A 23,112-nucleotide genomic window follows, 5' to 3' on the forward strand; every position below is an offset into this window, starting at 1 on the left:
TCTGAGCAAAGTGCACTTTACACAGGGAAGGAAAGAGTCCACATCAGCTTGTGGGCAGAACCTTTTTTTTGGGATAAATTTCTCCCTGCAGAGTACCTGCAAATCTGAGTGATGCTTAGACTACTGCAAGCCAAAGGTGATCCAGTTTTCTATTAGTCACCATTCCTACTGGTGTGCCAGCAGAAGCACTTACCTGCCTCCATCACTGCCAATAACTGTTAAACACAGAAGTAACTCTGTGAAGCATTGGGATCCTCTGCAGACACCTGAAAGAACAAGAAACTATAGCTGAAAATCACAAAATTCAGAAACTGCTGCAGTTCCTCCCTTGTAGAAAACACAAGTTAGAAGAATTCATGTGGGACAGAAAGAGCTGTTAAAGACTCTGTGTGCTTTGGACTTGTTCTTTACAATTGATATCTACCCAAAAGGGAGGCAGTGCTGAACTGTGAGACATAAATTGGCTTGCTGCTTGGCAATATATGTGGGGTTTCTGTGCAACCCAATGGAAATAAAATGTTGGGATTCTTAATGAGAAATCCTGTATAAGCACCCTCTTTCTTACTGAGATGAAATTTACTATAGTCTGATTCTTTCTGGTTTATAAACTAAGCTGTGCTCTTCAGAAAATCAGCTACATAAATACTTCTGGTAACCCAGAAGTGAAAATTTAAAAAATGCACTGGATCTTGATGATGGAAAAGGCTCTATAAACTGTTGCTCTTGACTATTATAGGAAGTACAGTACAGATATATTCTGCCCTAAAATATACTACATCAACTGAAGGTGAGTTGCAATCATGGTAATGTTCAATAAGTACTTAAAATCAATGCATACATATTACAATTTAAATAATTGCATTAATGTAGGACTACAAGTTGCATATATAATTTTAAATTTATTTTTATATATATTTCCAGTTATAGTTGAAACCATCTTACTTTAAGTCCTGTGGGGAAAAAAAATCATTAACTATTTAGAAATATTAAATAAGCATATAACTTCAGTGTCTTCTGCTTTTAACTACATCACCTAACTGTATGATGCATTGGGTTCAAAATTGCCACTCTCTTTACCAAGGTGTGAGCAGTGAGCCCCACATCTGCCGTGCATTGTCTAAATCTTGCTGATTCAATGTTTTATCTGCTTGTGCTCAAAGCAGAAACACTGCTGCTGAGGGAAACAGTCCTGCTGAGGCATAAAATAATCTTGTGCAAAAGAAAAGGGGGTGATCTGAGTGGGAGACAGGCACTGGGAAGGATGTCTACATCAAACAATTTTTTGAATCTGTTTTGTAACGTTATTTGTAGTATTTATACTACTAATAAATAGTAAGCTGTGATGAACATGCAAAATTGAGTGTCTAGGGCTGGAATCCTCTTAAACTGAAAATTTTCATTTAACTGCAGCCCTTTCTCCAGCAAACACCTGCACCAAAGAGATTAATATATAATGTTTTTTTCTTGTTTCTTATAAGCACAATAGACACAAGTTTAGATTGAGCACAGAAGAGTTTATAGAAGTTAAGATCCATGCAGCCTACCTCAGGAAAAATCAGTTTACCCTGTCAACAAACAGAGAAGTCTCTGGAATAAACCAAGTATACTCAGATTTTGAAGTGAATCACTTGTGACTGATGTGCTATGCTGTGGGAAGCTCCTCTACTCCCTTGGCTTGTGCTGCTTCTGCCATTATGACACAAGTTCTCTTCGAGAGCACACAAAAAGCTCCATAACAGCTAGTTAACTGAGAAGCAAACACATTGTGGAACTGTATTTTAAATAGTTTTCCTTAGTGGTATCAGGTTAGTTGGCACAGCTATAGATCTCTCTTAACCATTTAAATTACTTTACATGCATGTAAGTAATGTAATATTGTTATTGAAATTTCAAAGTATTATTTACTCTACCATCCAGAAATTAGTATCCTCAGCAATATTCAAACTGCTTTCAGATCAGTTGCTGCTGAGCTGTTCCAAACGACAATTTAGTAATGGGAATCTTTCCCCATTTTTCTTTTGACTGATATCTTAAAAATACAGCAAGTATAGCTCCTGCTACCTGGCACTTCCTAGACTATGAAACTCTGCTCTTAGAAAATATTTTACTCTCTTAGTCTTAAGATATATAATTTCTGACACTAAATGCTGATTAGGAGACATATTTAAAGCAATCTGTGCAAGGTCTGTAGGAGAAACAAGCTTCTTCCATTTCTAGTTACAGTGACCTGTCCAGTATAGGCAAAGAAAAACTACACAAAGAATTAACAAGAACACAAAGTACACAAGTGTGTTTATTACATTTTGCAAGCACTTTGTTCTACATTTCAAAAACGCCACCATCAAGCTGTTGGCACATTTATGTACAAAACAGATTAATTGTAATGCCTGCTACAAAGCATTCTTTGTGAAAATACAAACTCTAATACCAGAGAAGAGCCAAAAGCATTAACATCATTACATGAGTTTAAAAGACATAGTTTTAAAAATCAGCACAAACATTTTAAGACACAAAACTGAAACACTACAATATAGAATCCAAAAAAGAGGTTCCTAATACTTTTTGCAGAACTGTAATACCGGTACTGCACATTATCAGAAAACTGTTGACCCCGTAGGACAGCTTAAGTGTAAAAAAAAAAATCCAAATCAAAACCAAAACCCCAAATCAAAAACACAAAAAAAAACCAAAAAAAAAAACCCAAAAAAAAACAAAACAAGCAAAAGAAAAGAAAAATAAAAAGAACTCAACCAACTAATACTACTTAATGCATTATCATGCCACAAGTAACTATAGTATTACCTTCTACTTACTACAAGAATTGTTAAAAATTACTGATGATGCATGACTAGTAATAGTACAAAGAAGAGTTTTACTCAAGAAGTTTTATTAGAAATGCACTTACACTGAGAGAGAATTCACAATGGTCCAATAAGTGCACAAAACTACCTAAGATTTTTAACACTGACAAAAATGTCTTGTCAGGCTACATCACTTTAAAAGACACTTTACAGCATTCTTGTAGCATTAGAAATAGGCAAAATAAAAAAAAAATACCACCAAATTTGGTCCAATAATACTGACTTTTCTTAAATAGGGTTTTTTGTTCTGTTTTTGATACAGGTAATTCTTTCAAATTAAGATGACCTATCATTCTGATAACATTTTCATATCAAAATAAAGGTTCAAATATATTACTACACTTTGAAATAATAAGCTCTATAGTGGTCTTTCACCTTACTTCAACGTAATACAGGTAAACCATAATGTGTAGGAAAGCTAGAAGCCAAGCTATAACATTTATGGAAGTCTCCTTTAATATATCTTTTACAGTTCAGACAGGTGCAATCCATTTAAATTTTTAAAGCAGGTAAAAAGACATCTGACTCCTATGGTCACTGCATTTTTGATATATTACTTTCATAAATGTAGCTAAGCAGTAATTTCTTACATCATCACATGGACAGCTCCAATTTAGCATAACCATCATTGAATTAAAGAGAGATTATTCTGTAGAAAACTATGAATAACTATATCACTTAATTAACAGTTGTCTATATACCATAACTCGTTAACAGGTAGCCGTGGTATTGAATTCCTTCAAAAGGCAAGTGGCCATGCATTGTTAGCACCACGGACTGCATGCTCACAATACAAACAGGAATTATCACCCATGGAACTTGAAACAAGAGAATATTCTTTAAAAACATCAATAATACAATGTTAACAAAGATAAGAAGCACTTTTTTCTTTTTTTTTTCATTTTTTTCTTTTTTCGCTTTTTTTTTAAATTTTTTTACCCACTATTACAAATTTAGAAATTGCACCTTTGATTGTTTAAAACGTTCTTAGGACCTTCATGCAAGTTGATCAGGGTCCCTCTGGCAGATTTTCCATATATAAAGGAAAGTCATCAGAATGTTTTCTTTATATATTGTACATCATGTACAATGGTCCCTTTGAAGTATACCTGTAGTTAAAGTAGTTACTGAACTCAAAACTAAAAAGTATAAAAAGCTACTTTTTTTCCAAAAACATATAAGAAACAATGCAAAAGGTGTTATGCATAACACATACAAAGTGATTAAAAAAATCAAACACATAGTTGTATTTGACAATAGTTTAGTATCCTTGACCTATCAGTACTAATTAGCCTAAAGGGATTCAGGAAAGGCTATTTGGGAGCTTTGTGGTATAGAATGGTCACACAAAGTAAGAACTAATTAAGAAACCAAGTGCTAGACAACCAAGAATTGTATGTAGGTGATATGTAAGTCACCCAAACTATCTTTTGTGAGAAGCACTTTCAATTGGTTTTAAAATGGTAGGATGGCCTTTAGTTAAACAACAAAGCATTCACATGTTAGGAAGTAAGACAAGGTTTCTTTTATGTATAAGCATTGAGCCGCTCTTTAGAGCGAGTAGAATGAATATCATGCAGCTCTTGTTCCTCCTTTGATTTAATATCCTCATATTTTTGCATTCTGCAAGCATCTTTCACATAGGCCCAGTTGGCAGACAAGACCATGAGATAATGAACCTGTAAGAGAGGTAACACAGCGTTAAGAAACAATAGAGGTAGTCAGAATAGAGCACGTGTAAAATGGGAGGCTGTGGGTTCTCATCAGCAGGAGCTAGGCATTCTTGTGTCAAGAAGTAGTGTAGAACCATGATGGCAAATTCAGGCTTCATTAACCTTCAGATTACTCATCTCACAGCTGTTACTGTCACTATAACTAGTAGTTGGTAGCAATAGATATAAGAAAAAAACCCCTAAAACCTGAAAAATCCAAATTCCGAATAATCCCTGTGTTATTTTTCAGCTAGTTTGCAAAGGTACATGTAAAAATGCCTTCTGGTTATGTATTTATTGCACATTTTCACCACTGAAGAAGCTTTTGTTAAAGTAGTTCTTAAGATCGAAGTATACCATAGATACATCTTATGACTGCATATCTAATACAATTAAGGAAAGTTTTGCTTCTTTATTTTTGTTAAAGTTAGCATTTTCTTTCCATTTATCCATGACTTCTTTCAACTACAATTCTAGTTTTATATTTAACTTACCAATCTGGGGAAAAATTGTCAATAACTGTCAATAAGTTCAGTTAGGCAAAATGTGACAAAATATAGTTGAAAAAAAATTGGATGCTCTGTTTCCTCTGTATTCAGTCAGAAAATAAAAAGGTTCCACTAGGATATTCAACCAGTTTATGCTGGGACTCTTCGGACATTTACTCCTTCCCTATCAGGATTTCAGACACTTTCTGATGAGAGCTTCTCTTTATGTTAATCTACTTCCTCAGAAGCAACAGACAATTTTGTGAGATTTAAAATATTTCACCTCTCTCTAAGAAATCAAGAAATTATACTGGGATTCAGTTAATGGAAAATGGAATAATAATACAATAAATAATAAAAAAAACCCTTGAGATTATGCAAATTCTCCTGTTCATGTTGTACTGTTGTAGACATGAGTATCTTAGATTCATATTAAATGAACAGATCCATTCTAATATGTTTTTGGGGTTTTTTTTTCTTTTGGAATATTTCGACATTTTTTTCACAAGTGTTTGTTGGCAATTGTTACTGGTTAGTAGAGGCAGAAGTACATTTCTTAATCTGGGTAATTAAGATCAAGGAAATCATGCTGAAGCCCTTAAAAAAACCCAGATATTTTTGCTACCTTTTTTATCCTTATGTTTTATGTCAAGTTTCCAATTAACCCTTGTTTGAGGAATACTATCTGACTTGAGGAAACATAAAATAAAAAGAAATTTTTCAGAGAATGTGTCCTCTAAGAAAAAAATCTAGAGAGTAGTACTTCTACAGATCTTTAGGATCTTCTTGATATCTAGAGAACAACACTGGGAAAGCGATCCATAAATACAGATGCTGGAGATGGCAGCATGTTGTGTGTCACTTTGGAATGCTCTTTAGTCATAATTTAGTACACAGGAAAAACACCTTCTATCCTAACTCAGGTCTTCCAAAAGCTTTCACCATGGGTGCTTTCTGGATCAGACATTTCTAGATCAAATGGGAGACCCTAATCCTTGATCCCCATTGTACTGAATGAAATGCCTTAAATTCTCCACAGTAAAACTATTGAGAAAAGTCAAAATAAAGAGGCTGGTAATCCTAAAAATTTTTTCATCTGAATTGCAATTTGCACCCAATGAAAATAAGAATACTGGTTCATTGAGTCTGAAATTTCAGTTAAAAACACAGTCTGAAGCTCAAACAGATTGCAGACATGAGAATCCTGAAAGTGGGGGCTATCTGAGCAGTGCACTCACATCTTCATGACCTTTTAAAACATATTTGCCAGAAATCCTTGCAACTGAAGAATCTGTGATGAAAATTGAATGATGTAGGCACTTTTTCACAAAATATTTGGTAATGACCCAGTAAAAGAAAAATTTAAACTGAATGTCTTGCAATTTCACTCAGCATTTTTCTTTGTTAAAAAAGAGACTACTTTGAAGGCATATTGGTAACAGTCTGACCTTCATTACATACCCGTTCTTTGACCATCCCTTCCTTATGAAGTTAGTGAATCAAACTACTGTACTAACTGTTGAAAACTCTTGGAGTCCATATTCAATGTAAGTAGGAAGACTTGCCAGGAAACATCTACTTTAACTACTATAATCTCAAATATATGTCCATGTTTATAATGACATATCCATTGAACAGTGCCACCACCATTGTTTTTTATTTTAACACCAAGTTCCTAGATAACATTGCCACACTAAGGAGGTCATTTCTAAGTGGTTGTCTAATTTCATTTCACAATTCCATGACCTGAATAGCCTGAAGCCAGTGGAGCCCTCTTCAAAGCTTATTTAAATTGAAGCCAGGCAGCTTCCACAGTCTGACTCAGGAGGTTTTAATTACAGACATATGCAAGGCAGTGCAGGGTCTTTCCCTACCTATTCCTGCTTAGATTTCTTCATAAGGTGAGAAAGTATGCTTCAGTGTTTAGAAATTGTGGAGTTTGCTATTTGGGGGGGTTTTTTTGTTTTATTTTTCCATGCAGGATGTGTCCCTACTTCCCCAGGACTCAAGTTTAAATAACTTCAATTCCTCCTTTTACATGCATCTCACATCCAGCAAAAGACCACAATCATACTGGGGAGAAGAATAGACCACTTTACATTTCCCTTGCTCCTATTTCAGGACACCTGATTTCATCTCCATCTTACAGGACATAATTTCTGTGGAAGTTAAGGCAAAAGAGTCACCGGCTCATATGGTAACTTTTGAGAAAGGAAATTTTGCATCTCATTATTAAGTTTTTCTACAGTATTTTTGGGGAAACATCTGAGGTGAAATGTATACTGCCTTTAAAATCAACTCTTGAATGCTAGAACTTACATTTAAACAACTTCATGTCTTCTGTCTCTATCTAACACAACACTGACAAAAGTAAAATTAATATGTATTATTGTAATGATCTATTCCACATGCATTTGTTATCCATTCAGACATAAGAAACAATAGTACTGCTCAGAATCATATATGGTACAAATTAAATATGATTCAAAAGCCTGGCTACGTTTTTCCATGACAAAGACCCTCAATAAGCATTTACAACATAAAAAATTCTATCAGGTTTTGCTTTTGGTTCTTTTTCCCTCATCTTGCATTGACATAAGAATGACAAATTTTCAAAACAAACTCTTTGACAGTGTTCTTTGTTGCAAAATGAAATTTTCCCTAGTATATACTGTAAAATAGATGAGGTTTTATATATATATTAGTCCTAATATGTAGGACAATTCTCCATTTGAAACCCAAACCCAACATTCTGCTTTGCAGACTAAAAAGGTATCTAGTGATTTGGGAAAAAATTCTAATATTCATAAGCAAATCTGAGACCAAGAGATATGAGGAAATTGTGATTTTTGATCACAAATGGTTTTGCAAGTTTTAACAAGTTTTTTTTTTGGTGGTTTTGCAATAAATGACTACTTTTTAAAAATATCTTTTTAATATACAGTTTTATGAAAAGTATCCTGGGGACAGATGGACTTAGCATTTATGAATAAGCTGATTCTTTTGTGAATTTTATAGAATCATATTGACATTAGAGAGTTTAAGAAATCTTCAGAAATTAAATAGTCTGGCACTTGCAAATGCTTACAAATTTGGAAGTGAGTATATAGTGGAGGATATTCATGTCATAACTTAAAATGTCATTTCAGAAAGCAGATTTTACCAATTGTGTCATTTAGCACTGATGTTGTACCACTGTTACTGGCTGGCCATAAATACAATATACTTTTCACCTTAGTCAGATGGACTATTCTGGTTTAAAGTAATTGTTTGCAAGAAATGTTTTAAGAGTGCATTATATTAATAAGCTTTTTCTTTTGTAAAAGGATGGTATTTTAATCTAATTTTCCTGTTGAATTTCAGAAACATGTTCTGGATATTCACAAAGACAAATGTCATCATTTCATATTTGTGATTACTCTTGAAGCAGCCCACGTAGTGAAGTGCACTGGCTCTCCAATGACTGAAATGACTTCTGCACACTGTTTCTCACTGCTGATGCATTACCTCTGTCTACTAATTTGAGTGTAAGATCTGGAGAAAAGAGATCTTCTTCCTGGATGAGAAAATTAGGACCCCAAATTAACTTTTCCTCCCTTAAATTACTTTTGCCTTGGGAAAGTAAGCTTTCCTTAAAGGAGAACCTCTTAATGTCTACATGTCCAATCACAAAATTCTGAATTTTCCCTCATTTCCCTTGTGTTTGGGGTACTATGTCAAGTGTGAAGCACGTCTTAGCCTACAGATGTGGTCTGGTATACTGGTTTTAGAAATTACACTTTCAAAGAGTGGAATGTGCTAGTCTTTAGGTACCTAACAGATTAGAATGGTATGTTAAAAACAAAGAGCATAGTTAGAAACTTGAAAAAAACTGTTGCAAACATTTAATGAAACGTACATCTACCAGCACTGGGACAGTATGCAATTTACTAGCACTTAGAACATTAATTTATATTTTTGTTGGAAGAGTGTTATCATGTCTGCTCTGTGCATTATAGAATTCAACAGAAAGCACGCTTGAAAATGGGTAATCCTTCAAAAATATGTGAATAAATGTGCACCATCAAAGTGAATTCAAAGGGTATTTGTGCCTAGTGTAATGCAGCTATATCTTTGATATACTGAGCTTTGAAGGGTCTTTTTAAAAACTTCATTGAAAGTATTATGTATTTAAACTAAGTATTATGTATTTAAACTATGTGGCACAATGTAGTTACTTAACTTACTTTCACTGAAGATGTGTTATTTTTCATTGAATATCTTTTGGTGGCTATTTGGATTCAAAACTTGTTTGAAATGCAGAATTTTCCTCTGAACAAAACAGCATTTTATGATATCTACTTAATATACTTCAAAATAATCATGCGGTGGAAAACTAATGATCTCTTAGATTTAGTTTCATAACACTAATGATATATTACCAAAATTGCTATATGGTCACCATTTTTGGAACTATAAGCAGAAAAATTTCAGTTTCAAAAAACAATTAAATTATTATTATGAATTGTATTCTACTATTACATTTATTATTTGTGGCCTTGAAACAAAAAACTACATCTAAAATATATATTTTTCATTTAGCTATTTTTGCTGTTTTCAGGAGGTTATGTAATAATGAAAAAAATGGCTGATAAAAAAATCATTGATATAAGAGGAGTACTAACTTCATAGAATGTTTTCTGAATGTAATTTTTTATAAATGCAAGTATAAGTATTAAAAAAAAAATTCATGACCCTATGATCCATAAAAAATTACTAGTATAAGCAGTATATAGGAATAACCACCACTAACATTTATGAATGCATCAGAACCAAGTAACAGTCACTTTTCATTTCCCATTTCAGCATGCATAATGCAAACTTACACCAGTAGAGAATTGCGAGTCTAAAAATATCTTTATGCTTAAGCAAATACAGCAGACAAAAGACAGAAGAGCAGGGCACTAGCTCACACACTTTTCTCAGTGGAACCTTCTCATTGACAAAATGTCAAACTTCCAAGTAATCTTCATTATAAAGGAGCAGAAAAATTAGTCCTGACAGAAGAATCAGTACATTCATATATATTCACAGAACTGACAAAAATATTCTGCTCCTGAAATAGCAGCGTGGCAAGCCTATGAATATCCAGAAAGGCAGAGATCATAAAAGTATAATACTATGGTTACAACACAGACATGTGAATTCAGACACTTGCCTGAATACAGCAAGAGAAGAGTAAAAAGTTCTTAGCATGCACTTAAAGGTGTTTTTTCCAATTCAAAAAAGTAATCATGATATTCTACTTAAAAGGGAGTCCATCGATATATTTCAATTAAAAAAAAAAAAAAAAGAAAAGAAAAAAGGGAGAATATTGAATTACAGAACTATATTTTAATAATAGCTTTGAGTGACAGTATGGAAATTGAACAGCTGATCCTAAATCAGAACCAGAAGGTATCAGCAATTCAGATGAGGTGTAGAGTGATGTGGTAGCTTACCATAGCAATGACTGCTGCTCCAGCTCCAGCAAGTGCCACAATGAACAAGTGGAATGTCATGTTTAGCTGCAAAGGGAGGCAAAGAAAAGGACTTTCATGGTTGTACAGCAAACAGAAGATGAACAAAAATTCAAACTAACACAGAACAAATAATTACCTTCCTGGTGCCACCCTTCCACAAAAGTAATGAATAGGAATATTTTTTCCAAGAGATTGATATCAATACATGTCATTCTGCTTGTGCTTGTTTTGTTACAACGCTCATGTCAGGGAAAAAGAATAACTCTATTTAAATATACAGCATTTACATAATAAAATATTAAGAAAATTAATTATTTAAAATAAACACTCCAGCACATTTTGAGCATTTTGTTTGGGTTTTTTTTATGCTACTATACTACAATACTAGCTTACAAGAATTATGCTTGTGGTGGCTTCTCCAGTGACAGAGACAGCCTAAGAAACCCCATTTTCCCTTCATTAACTGTAGCTTTCCATCCTCATATATTGATACACTTGCCTCTCAAATTTGTTCATAATGATACAATATAAACCAGGTTACTTACATAATTGAAATCAACCACCATCCTCACCTCACCCCAAACCAAGTGATTACGTTTGCTTTTAATGTCTGTGACCTGGTTTATGCAGCAGCCACAGAGTCGACTGCACCTCAAGACCTGCATTTTCTTAGATGGTTTTGGTATAAGGGAGGACTGTGTACCTTCCCTCTAAGATTGATTCAACCACATTAAGACCAAGTAAAACATTTAGCAAATGTTGATCCTTCTGGCTTCAGAGGGATCAACATTTTAGCCTCTCTTTGTTTTAGGCAGATGTAATTTTGTTTGTCCTGTCTTCATCCTTTATCATTTGAAAACAAAACCAGAATCCTCAGCTGTGCTGAAACAGGTAGCATTTGCCCAAGGGAAAATCTACAAAGAAAAATGTACTAAGAGCTACTATCCTAATGCTCAGAAAGGTTTAGCCAAATCCATTTGAAATCTTTACTCTCCTGTCACAACAGTAGTCATAAGGCCTTCAATCAGTGATTCATTATATGGACCTATTCATTGTGCAGTAGAGGCATTAGCTAAAATGTCTCAGGAACAAAGAACAAGATACTGGATATAAAAAAAAACCAAAAAAAAAAAAAAACACCAAAAAACCAAACAAACAAACTACAAGCATATTTAGAAAACAAATGGTTGGAGAAATTACACTGACTAAATTTGGTAAAAGACTAGGAAAACTACTTGCTTGACTGTATTTTTCACTGTGATTTAATTCATCACCATAGTTACAATTAGACTGTGAACAGAAAGAATACAAATATCAGCTACTTCCTACTACAGCATATATTATCGACTTGCCAAAAATGCTATGGTATTTATTTACCTCATTAGAGTCACACATCTTGATGAAACTTTCTGATGAGGTGCAAACCTTCTTTTCTTCTCCAATAGTTACAATACCTGGAGAAGAATAAATATTCACATTATTTGGAATTCCTGGTACAGATCAACTTCCTTTATATGAGAAAAGCTAAGAACTTATTTTAACAATATCTGGGGTTTTTTGACAACCAGGAGTCTGGAGCAACTCTCAGCTTGTGAAGACAAGCTGAGGCAGTTGGGATTGCACAGCCTGGAGAAGAGAAGGTTTTGGGGAGACCTTATAGCAGACCTCCAGTAACTAAAAGGGTCCCTCAAGAGAGCTGGAGAGGGACTTTATGCAAGGGCATGCTGCAGCAGAGCAAGGGGTAATGGCTTGAACTGAAAGAGGATAAGTTTAGGTTAGATGTAAGGAAGAAATTCCTTATTGTGAGGGTGTTGAGGCACTGGAACATGTTTCCCTGAGAAATGGTGGACATTCCACCCCTGAAAGTGTTGAAGAACAGGTTGGATGGGATCCCAAGCAACCTGATCTAGAGGAATATTTCCCTGCCCCATGGCAAGGGGTCGGAATTTGTCTTTAAGGTGCCTTTCAACTAAAACCATTCTAGGATTCTATTCTATTTCAGCCAGCACAAATCACATTTTCTATTTATTAAAAGCCTAGTGAGAAACATGTAGGTAACTATTTTTCTGCCATTTTTGAAAATATCTTTATTCCCTATTTTGATCAGCACAACAATTAAAGAACCAGTTAAAGAAATTATTTGCAGCCAGTTTATACACTTAAAATGTTCACAAACCTTCTCTACCTTCATGTGGGAAATTGTGCTGTATATTGGTTTCAAACATACTGATCTGGTGTAAAGCTTCTTCCATAAGTTATAAAAAAAGCATTACACAAACTTATACTTTATTGTTTCTCTTTTCAGCAATAATAAGTAGAATCTGCTACCTTGCTTCCTTTACAGAACATTTTAAGATCACAAATTCCTTTCTACCCAAATTTCACATCCTCTCAAAACACACATTGGTGCCTATCCCCACATTATTCTAACCTCCAGCATTCAGGCTTTAGCCCCATTCCCTCTCTATCTCTCTTTCCACCACTTTCTTAGTGTTACTATCAGTATTGCGGGTCCCCACCAAGGTTTTTGAAAGCAATGAATGTTGTATCCCAATTCACCTCTGCAGAGACAGCTGATACCCTAGGATATCACATCTCCAAGTCAGTGTCCTACCCCAAGATTAAAAGTCATTCTCCAGATTGATGACTAATTAGGCATTTTAGACAAGTTCCAGCAATTTCTGAAAAGACTAAGGCAAAGACCCATGCCAGATTTTCATTACTCTGGAAAGATGGACAAGGTTGACTCAATTTTTGTCAGAACAGGCAATGCAGTTCATCTTTTTTACACTGCCTAGACTGGTGGGTAAAAGGGCAGGGAGAGACACTTAACAAGTGCCTCAGAAACACTGAACAGTTCATTTTAGATACATGGAAGTAAAGTAGTGGAATGCTTTCTTTTGTGAAATGTTACTTTTCATTCAGTGCTTTTGATTTACGTACCATACTGGCGAAGATCCAAGCAGAGATTAGCTCCGTCCACTACGGTGGCATTTCGGCAAATGGTCCACAGATTGAAGTACATGTAAACAGGCAGGGAAGTGAAAGCTGTAACTCCAAGCCAGGCCAACATAAAGATGTATGTCAGCATAATGAACTGCAGTAAAAAGAAGAAAAACAAAACCAGTGGTAAGTCAGAACTGAACTGATTCACCATTGGAAAAAAAGGAATGATAGAGAAGTAACAAATGCATTTATGATTGGCTTTGTCTGCTTCTATCCTTATTTAATTTATGGTTTTGGAAGGATAATCCAATAATGATCAGGTCAAAATGATGCCAGAGCACTACTATGATGTTTCTGAAGAATAAGAATTATGCTTCCAGAAGTGCAAACTAGCTCCATGTTTCTCGCACTCTTGTGCCAACGATGGATGCAAAGCAGCGCACCTGAAGTCCAGACAGCTGCAGGCTCTGTGAAACACATCTGTCCCTCTCTCTCATCAACACTACTCCATAGTTAGGACAAGAGGCCCTATGGTTGTTTCTTTCACTATCAATCATGAAATAAAAAATTAAAATTAAATTCTGTAGGCTTTTCTTCTCTTGTTTTCAAAATTGGGCTCTTAATAAAAATGAGCCTTTATCTATGACTGCCACAAAAGCTCACTGGCAAATCCATTTGGCATTGAACCAAGGAGACTATATTTTTGCCATTCTGTTATTGCATTCATACATATTTGGGATCTACAAGCAAATTAATCATTCAGAAAACAAGTATGCAAATGTCCAATAAATATGTAAACATGCTACCTTGCTGCCCCTTTTCTGGCCTGACACCACTGGGAAACACATTTATTAATAACAAACCATCTTTTCATTTTATGCTGTGGAAAGGATATGAAGAGGCTACATGGTAAAATGGGGAAATTAGTCTCTAAATATAGAATCCAAATAGCCATAGTGTTTGGTGGCTTCAGAAATGCTGATGAATCTAAACACATTACAGGAAACAAAAAAAAAATTCATCACACTAACATTTTTCTAGCTGCTTACCTCAGAAAAATATTGGCTCTGAGAGTAAGAAATAAGAAATATCTTTGAAAGCTAAATAAAGTGATCAAAAATCTGCTAAAAATTAGACCTTAAAGAGTAAATAAGGGGAAAAGGGATATATTTTCTTTTTCAGTTTATTTTGTTTTTTTTATTTTTTTTAATGCAGGATCTCTCTATTCAGGTAATAGAGGAAAAAGCCTAATATATGTACAGATTTTAGTTATGAGAATCAATTAAGGTCAGAATCTAAAAGGTTGTAAATGGTACTAAAAATTGTAGCAGGGTGGCTTATCCTCATTGATCTGATCAGGAAAAGCAATCCAAAACAACAAAAGGCTGAATTTTAAATAAGGTACCTTTATTGCTTTGAAGTTATAGGATGGATGTTCTCAAGCATTATTAAAGAGACCTTAATTTGATTTACTTTAACTCACTTCCAAATATTATTAAATAAAAGTAATTTTAATTCTGAGGAAGTGTATTTACATAGGGATTTAATGTAGTTTAATTAATCTAGTTTAAAATTTATTTCAGATTAATTTTCCTGATTGTCTCTAGGTAAATGAAACTTGTAGAAGTAGTTTGAAAAGCTGTTTAATACTCTTGATATCAGCTTTCTATCCTTTTCTTGAGTTAGTTCTCCATGCTTCAAGACTTATACTTTACCTCCATGCTTACCAGTTTGAGGGTTGCAAAGTGTTTTAATTTTTTCCTCAAAATCCAACTAGTTGAAAAGAAAAACTGATGTGTTTAATTTACACTTAAAGATTTCTAAAAATGCATTCATGCAGGTAACAGCTGTTTGCCTTACCAGATTTTCCCAATAACCCACTTACTAGAAACCCAGCTAGTAACATAGAGACAGTGATAGCAAAGTCCAGAGTAAATATGCACCCTTGAATACTGCTGTAGACATTTCCATGAGTCAGTTGCTTTATATATTGGAAATTCTACCCCATTTATTGCAGAGCAAACAGTTAACACAAGTAAATACTGCTCCTTTTTCTGTTGTTGTTGTTATTGTTCTTTTACTGTTTTCTTTTTTTTTCCTTTCCATGTTACAGTGTAAAAGTTAATGGAGAAATATCTGTCTGCACCCCAGGCACACACAAATAATTACTTGGAAAATTACATTGAAATGTAGATTCAGGATATGAATCCCCATCTAAATTGCTATGTCCAATCTTAATTTATTATCAAGCTAAAGAGTTGCACTCATTTTTTTCTAAGGCAGGAATACTAAATAAGAATGAAGACAGTCCTTGTATAGACTTTAAATTCTCATTTATTCTGGAAGTGTTTTAAAAGTAAACCAGCCTTCTACACTATATTCTTTGCTTGTCAAAAACAAGTAAGTCTGAAGTCTTACTTGTGATCCTTTTAGAATTTGTGAAATAAACAATACTTAATGAATTTAGTACATGTCTCGGTGTAACACATCCATGTTGTTTAATGAAGTACTAAATTTTTATATTAGTTACATCACTGAAATGTAATAACTGTTTGTATGACCAGGCTTCATATCAGTTTGAGAATCTTCCAATTTTGTGATTAGCACCAAATAGAGAAAAAAAGATCGGCCTTACCATGAGCATTACAAATTCTTTTTAATATCTATTTATTTTCTGATCTGTAGTAATGATAAAGAAGCCTACTCAAAAATTTCGACTGAGATGATACAAAGCACTAGTATAGCAAAGAGGGAGGAAACAGAGCTTATTAGCTTCTAAAAATCAGCCTTGGGCATAAAATGGTAGTAGAAATCAGTCATATGATAGCTGCTGTGAGTCACAAGAGCTGCCTTCTCAGAGAGAATTGTCTGCTTGTTGTGGAACAGATTCTCTTTAAAAACGTGAATCTGCTTGGTTGAGTATCTCAGAAAAATTGCTCAAATGATGATTTAATTTTAAAAACATATTTTAGAAGAGAAAACTTCAGTTTTCCTCTGTCAGTTGCTTTCAGCTGAAGAGCCAATGGCCAATGACATGCCTAATTTCATGTCATAACACCAAGAACACCAAGAAGACAGAAAAAATACAGAAGCTTCCTTTGTTTATGTAAGAATAACTAATACAAAACTTCAAGTTAAACCATGTGGTAATTATGGGTTATGCCTGGAAGCTGCTATCACTGATATCAGTGAAGCAAACCACAGAAATGTGATCTGGGCAGTAATATACTTCCTGCTGTAAGGGCAGTAAAAAAAGTTTAACCTTGTACAACAAATTATTATTTTCTAGCAATAGCAGGTGATAGCTTCTTTTTATAATTGAATGAAATTGTGAATTTGATTTTAAAAAAAGGCACAGGGAATAATAAAGTCTTTTTTTAGATAATTTTCTCTGCTATTACAACCTTCCCTCTTCGCTCTTACAAGGAATGCTTAAGGAGTCTGTTCACTCCAGGAATTAAATTCAGTACCCAATCTCCTGAGATTCAAAGGGATCTTTCTCCTTTGAAGTAGCATTCTGCTATGTGACAAGCTGAAGATTACTGAAATAGCAGTATAGCATCTTAAAGAGGTATCACAGTTTGTCCTTTAGCATCCTATCTATTGTGTTTATAGTGAGAATTGCTTTCTCTGATCGGTTCGATTTTCACTCTAAGAAGACAAACACATAAACTCAAAACAAACTAGAAGTGGTAGTGAAATTCATCTACCAAATAATGAAGATTAAAGATCACTGATTTAAATTGAGCTCACATTTGCAAAGAATAGCTGAAATGAATAATTATTTGAACAAAAACATCTTTAACATTTTTAGTGTTTTGGGGTTTTTTATATCATCACTGTGGCTGGCAAAATGCCCTTTCCAAATTGTGTAAGATTTTCAGTGCCTGTAATGGCTTTTCTGTGTTATAAATTATCAAAGCAGGTGAATCATCAACCTTCTGGAACTGTTTTTAAATCAAAACAGACCAATGTCAGGAAGCAGGTATTTCAGAGCATATTCTGAAATTGTTTGTGTGGAGCACAACTTCCCTGGTGGTCACAGCTGGTTGAAATCCTTTTTCCACTGAAAACATTACTCAAATCCTATCTATTTTAATAAGATCAAGATTTCTGTTACTGGTTGGTTTGGAGTTTTTTCCCCTCCTTCTTTCTTAATTTATGGGTACTTGTTCCATGAAAAGCACGTTCATTAAATTTCAAACACTCTTCTTGTTTTAGTTTTGTTATAAATAATTTAGTATCCCTGAAGAAACATTGTATGATGGCTTCAATGACCCTTGGGACAGAGACAGTGAAATCTTATCTAGAAGGTACAGTTTCTACAAACAGAAATGGAATGAAAAGGAAACAAATTAAACCTCATTCATTTCATTTTATGAGGACACTGCTGCTTACAACAAGAAAAATAATACAGAAACATAGCAACAAATTAAGTGCCCAAATAAAACTTAACTCCAGAAAGCTTGTGTTGCCATGTAATTTTATCTTTGCTCCAAACCACTCAGTACTTACTTTTACACTTTCTTTCAATCTCATAATATATTTATTTTATATGAACTCCCTGATGTGAGCTCTCAACACAGAGAGTTGCAAAAAGATGTGCACCTTGCTGTATTTCCATCACATTTAGATTTATTGTCCTGTGACGCACACACAAAAAATGTTTACTTTCAGCTGCATGAAGGTTCTTTCCAAACCTCTTCACTGTTTCAGAAATTTTCTTTAACAGTTTTTTCCAGAGATCAAAACCATACGTGCAGAGATCATGCACATCCACCCTGCTCAAAGCCTATCACATTGCCCTATGAAACCCTTGCAGTGCTGGACACGACCCAGCATAAGCCCTGGGTTAGCCTGGCTGTCTCTTATGGGAATACTGGGAAGCAGCTGGCCTCTGCAGTGCACTGCAGTCCTGGTTTGGGTGCATTTTCCAAACAGGAAATGCCAGAACAAGGTGCTGTGTTGGATTTTTTGGCCACACAGAAAGACCTTTTCAATTTCTTCCTGAATTGTCCTGTCTCTCAAATGTCTTGTTCACTTTCAATTGTCCTTATTTGATTTCAATACTAATAAAAACTTATTTAGTTTTAGTATATTTCCCAGCTTCAAATTCATAACCTTTTCCTCTCAGGCCTTTTGCTTCATGTTGTTCATTTTACCCAGAAAAGAATTCCTCTGCGTTATTGCTACGGTCTCTTTACTCTGCACACATTCTGCATAAATGCATTTGCATACTCTTTTTAAATTATTCATTGCAGCTGACACATATTTTCTCAAATGCTGAAATATTTCTTGATGCAATTGTACTGGGAGAGTACTGATAGAGTGCACAGTTCTCCCTTCAGGTTACGAGAAGCCAAATTTAAAGTACCACACGTGTTCATTCCCACTTCAGGCCTGTTTATTTGCATTCAATTTGCTATAATGAAGCGTTCAAACTACACCTTACATCAACAGGCTAGACTCAATAAGGGCTCTTTATCAATAAACTTTTATGACAGAGCAGTTTAATGATTAGATATTTGTTTCTGTTCATCACCTGTATTATTACCCCACAGGAGTTTATTTCTTCTTTTCAGAGTTTCAGATTTAATCCAGCAGATTTTTGCAATTTTTTTTATTTTTAAAGAAGACTCTCTTCATAAACACCTCCACTCTTCCCAATGGATTTTTTTTGTGACAGCATTTTACATGTATAATTCCCCATATGCAAATATGAAAGAGAGCAAGTAAAAAACTCGCTGAGTTCTTGAAAACATTTTAACAATGCAGAAGCTCAAAGAGCCTCAGCTGCTTATTTTAAAATGTTGTCTAGAACCAAAAATGTTATTATTTATTTAAATGTAAATAAATGACAAAATGAAAAACAAAAAAAATCCAAATGTCTTCAGACAAAAACATGTTAAAGAAGGACTGTTGAGTAGATCACAAGGAAATGATCTCTAATATTTTCATTTCTGTACTAACTAGCATCTTCAAATTCATGCCTCATTCATGGAGAGAAATAAAAAATGAAGGAAAAATATTTCAACTTGTCTCATTTTGTATACAATACTTCTGGAAGGGGCTGTTGTTCTGATATTATCACTAAATGCACTGTAAACCACAGAAAATACACACATGCAAAGTCTTTTCTACAACATCACTTTCATTGCTAGCAATCACTTGTAGGACATTTATAATTGCTTCTACAAAACATGCTCATCCTCTCTCTCTCTAACATATTATACTCCCAGGCACAGCTCCAAAAGTCTTGTTGAAACATGGATAGATTTTGTGGTGTGCTATTACTGTCATGTGGTTGATATTCCTTGGCTTGCATTCAAGTCAACTGCTTTGAGAGGGGGAAAAAAAACCAATATTGGTCCAAATTTTTTTCCATAGAGAGACAGATTTCTCAGGTTTGCCTAATTGAAATTCATTCATAAACTGAATACTACCTAATGAGAATTTCCTTTGATTATTAAAATATGTTAACATAAAAATATAAAATCCCAGAAAATTGATATTATGTTTTGGAACAGTTTTGTTTGGCTTTTTTAAACATTTTTCTTCTATGGATAGTTTATGTGGAAGAAAAAATGGTTTTGTCAAAATTAGGATAAATTCTCACTGTTGCTTTCTGCTTTTCATCTGGACATATATTTTTCTATATGTGTATTTCAAGGTTAAAATATTCCATGCATTATTTCTATTGCTTTGGAAACCATTTAGATGCATGTAAAAAACTGGCTTACTTTCTGATTTATGCTGTTGATTTGTTGGTAGCAGTGTAGGAGGAGATTTCTACAGTCATGTCAGAAATTATTCTCTAACAAATTGATTCATTTTTTGAAATATTGCTTAGTTAACAAATTGATGAAATATCAGTTTGAAGAAGATGGCTTTGCATTGATGCAAGACAAAGTTTTATCCTAAGATGATATAATTTTTCTCTTTGGTACTTCCTTAGAAACCAAATATTGTAATTTATTTTTTATTTCTGAGTTTTCTTCAGAATGTTAATGGGTTTGTAGCATTGTGTTTCCTAAAGTTATCATTAGTTGTTTTATATCCTTCAGGCAAGAGTATCATTTTTGTAGTCTGACAGGCTTCTGAAGCCCTGTAACTTTAGATCTTTACTGCTGCTTGGTAAAAGTAGAATTTCCTATGTAATTTTTTTTACAATCTTTCAAATAGGAATTATTTTTTCTCAAAATGCATATGCTTATACTTTCATATTCACAAAGTTATCCTTCTCCTCTTGTTTTTTTTTTCCTGGTGGTATTTTTCTAATGCTGGGAAGTACTGTCTGGGAATATTGTTAAGATACTTGCTTTGTATTTAAATGGGATTGAAGATAAATAATTTGGTTTTAAAAATGGCTTTTAAAATATGGATTAGTAGCTTTTAAAATATGGATATCTTCATTAAAAAACCTTTTTCATGTGCTCTCCTTCTCATGTTCATGCCACACAACTATTCAATTCAAAGACATTAAGCACAAAAAACAATCAGTTTTATCATTATATTTTCCCTGGCAAAGTAGGCTGGTCCTAGTAGTAAATTTACTAGGTTATGCTATCAAACAGCTGATAAATTTTTGAGAAACCTTACTCTAATGGTTTTCAGTGATGGCACATTTTCTATGCACAGATGAAGACGTAACACTCAGCTGGGAAAGGACTGAATACAGATTGTTTACGTTTTTCACATTTGCAAAATTTTGAATGCAACATTTTTTCAGGAAGTTTCCATGGTTTGTAGGTGGATACAAGGCAGTGAAGCTTAAACTAGAAAGCAGAAATAATAGTTATAAGTCTAAACAAATGTGCCACTCAAGGTTAATACTTGGCTGTCAAAAATAAAAAAAAAAGTTTTCTTTTCTAATATATTCTTAATGGGCTTTGAGAAGCCTGTGTGAAAATGAAGGGGTAGGGACCTTCCTTGCTTGATTCCTGTCTTGCCAAGAATCCAGAGTCAATAACTTTGAAGCTTTTATTGTGACCTTAAATAAATTTAAAAGTTTTCCTCCTTCCTATGCAAGCAATGACTAAAAATATTTACAAAGCTAATCATGAGTTCATAAGACATCAACAGGAAGATGCAGTTCATAAGAAGAACAAAGGTCTATGATTTCTGTGAATTTTCTGTTACCATAAAAATAATTAATTTGTGATAATTCCACTGATATTCAAAAGCTTAAATAACTATAGAAAGAGTAAGATGTGTAGATGCATTTAATAAGTTAGCCAGGTGAGACCAAGGATCAGGGAAAACTGTCATCATCTGATGAAACATTCAAGTTAAAACTGAGATGGATTATCTGAACACAGGGGAAAAAAAGCTATCATCTTGAGCATTTTATGATGATCCATAAAAGAAGGTTTTATGGATCTCTCAAAGTCAAGCATACTTTGGAATTGCATGACAGCAGTTTAATTAACAAAAATACTTGCTGATCTCACATGCCAAGAAAATAAATCTCTTATCAATGTGCAAGACACAAACCACAATGTGAAGCAAAAACCAACAACAACAATGTTGTTGTCAGCAAGCAGCAAGACCAAGAGAAGATGATAAGGTACTGGCAATGTCTGTTAAAAGAACTAATGAATACTACAGCCAAAAAAAGGGCTGCATATACAACACATGGGAAGTTATGGGAGGAAAGGAATATCAAATGAAAGTATGATTTTATATGTACAATATTCTTAAGTGAGAAAATCTGGAACTGTACAATAAAGAAAAACAAAAAGGCTTTGCTAGATTACAGAAATAGGAGAGAAAAAAGTAGACTCAGCACATAGGTATGCACAACAAAATTTCTGATCTCATTGCAAAATATTTCTAAAAATATAACAAATAGTGAAAAAAAAGCTTGCTTTCTTCTTTCTTTTCAAGACCCCATATGTATATTAACAATGCAGTTGGGAGAGAGTGACATAAGGATGACTCAACATTTCAGTTGAGCTTTGAACTGCTGCTAGGGCTTGTTCTTCCTATTTCAATATCAAGAGCAGAAAACTGCAAGGAACACAGTTCTCTAAAGAAATTCCAACACTGGTTTAGTATCCAGGGATAAGATGAGTTCTAATAACCTATAAAACTGCTAATATGTTTTCTTTCATCTACTAACTTGCAGCAGTGTTTAGATAGCAAATGTTATTCACCTAAATTCCAGCTAAAAGGGCCAGGCAGGATACATCCAACTAAATGTATATAGTTGATTGAAGATCTTAATATAAAATACATAATTTAAAAGACTTGAGGGGTATTCTCTTTGCAGGAACGAGGACAGTCACAAAAAAATTCAATTCACCTGATAAACTTGGCCTAAGCTGCCCTTTCCTTTAACTACTGAAGGAGCATAGGCCTTTTTCTTGATAACCTTAATGAGGTGGGATATATCTGTGCCATAATATAATCCTTCTGAAGTTAACTACTCCAGTAGCTTCTGGGTAATTTGTGGAAAAAAATCATGTTTCTGGTTTTCAGTTGAGCAATCTGAAAGGTCAGAGCACTATGAATCTCACCTTCCCCACTTCCCATATCACAGTGTGAAACTATATACAGCATACACAACTAAACATGTATGAGGAAAAGAGATTTTTAGATACTT

At 34.1% G+C, this 23,112-nt stretch overlaps 1 protein-coding gene across 1 annotated transcript in view; it reads right to left on the reverse strand.

The window, feature by feature from the left end:
- Positions 1-2,275: 2,275 nt before the first annotated feature.
- The window catches only part of GPM6A (glycoprotein M6A), a 115,366-nt gene continuing 94,529 nt past the window's right edge, over positions 2,276-23,112 (reverse strand). The window contains exons 4-7 of the mRNA XM_041427893.1: positions 13,506-13,659; positions 11,940-12,016; positions 10,542-10,607; positions 2,276-4,540 (exon numbers count right to left, since the gene is read on the reverse strand). Coding sequence (XP_041283827.1) covers positions 4,388-4,540; positions 10,542-10,607; positions 11,940-12,016; positions 13,506-13,659 — 450 coding nt within the window. The 3' untranslated portion in view covers positions 2,276-4,387. The remainder of the gene's footprint in view (positions 4,541-10,541; positions 10,608-11,939; positions 12,017-13,505; positions 13,660-23,112) is intronic.

The sequence above is a fragment of the Onychostruthus taczanowskii genome, unplaced genomic scaffold (genome assembly GCF_017590055.1).
Source record: "Onychostruthus taczanowskii isolate IOZ18803 unplaced genomic scaffold, ASM1759005v1 scaffold12, whole genome shotgun sequence".
NCBI classification, from domain to species: Eukaryota; Metazoa; Chordata; class Aves; order Passeriformes; family Passeridae; genus Onychostruthus; species Onychostruthus taczanowskii.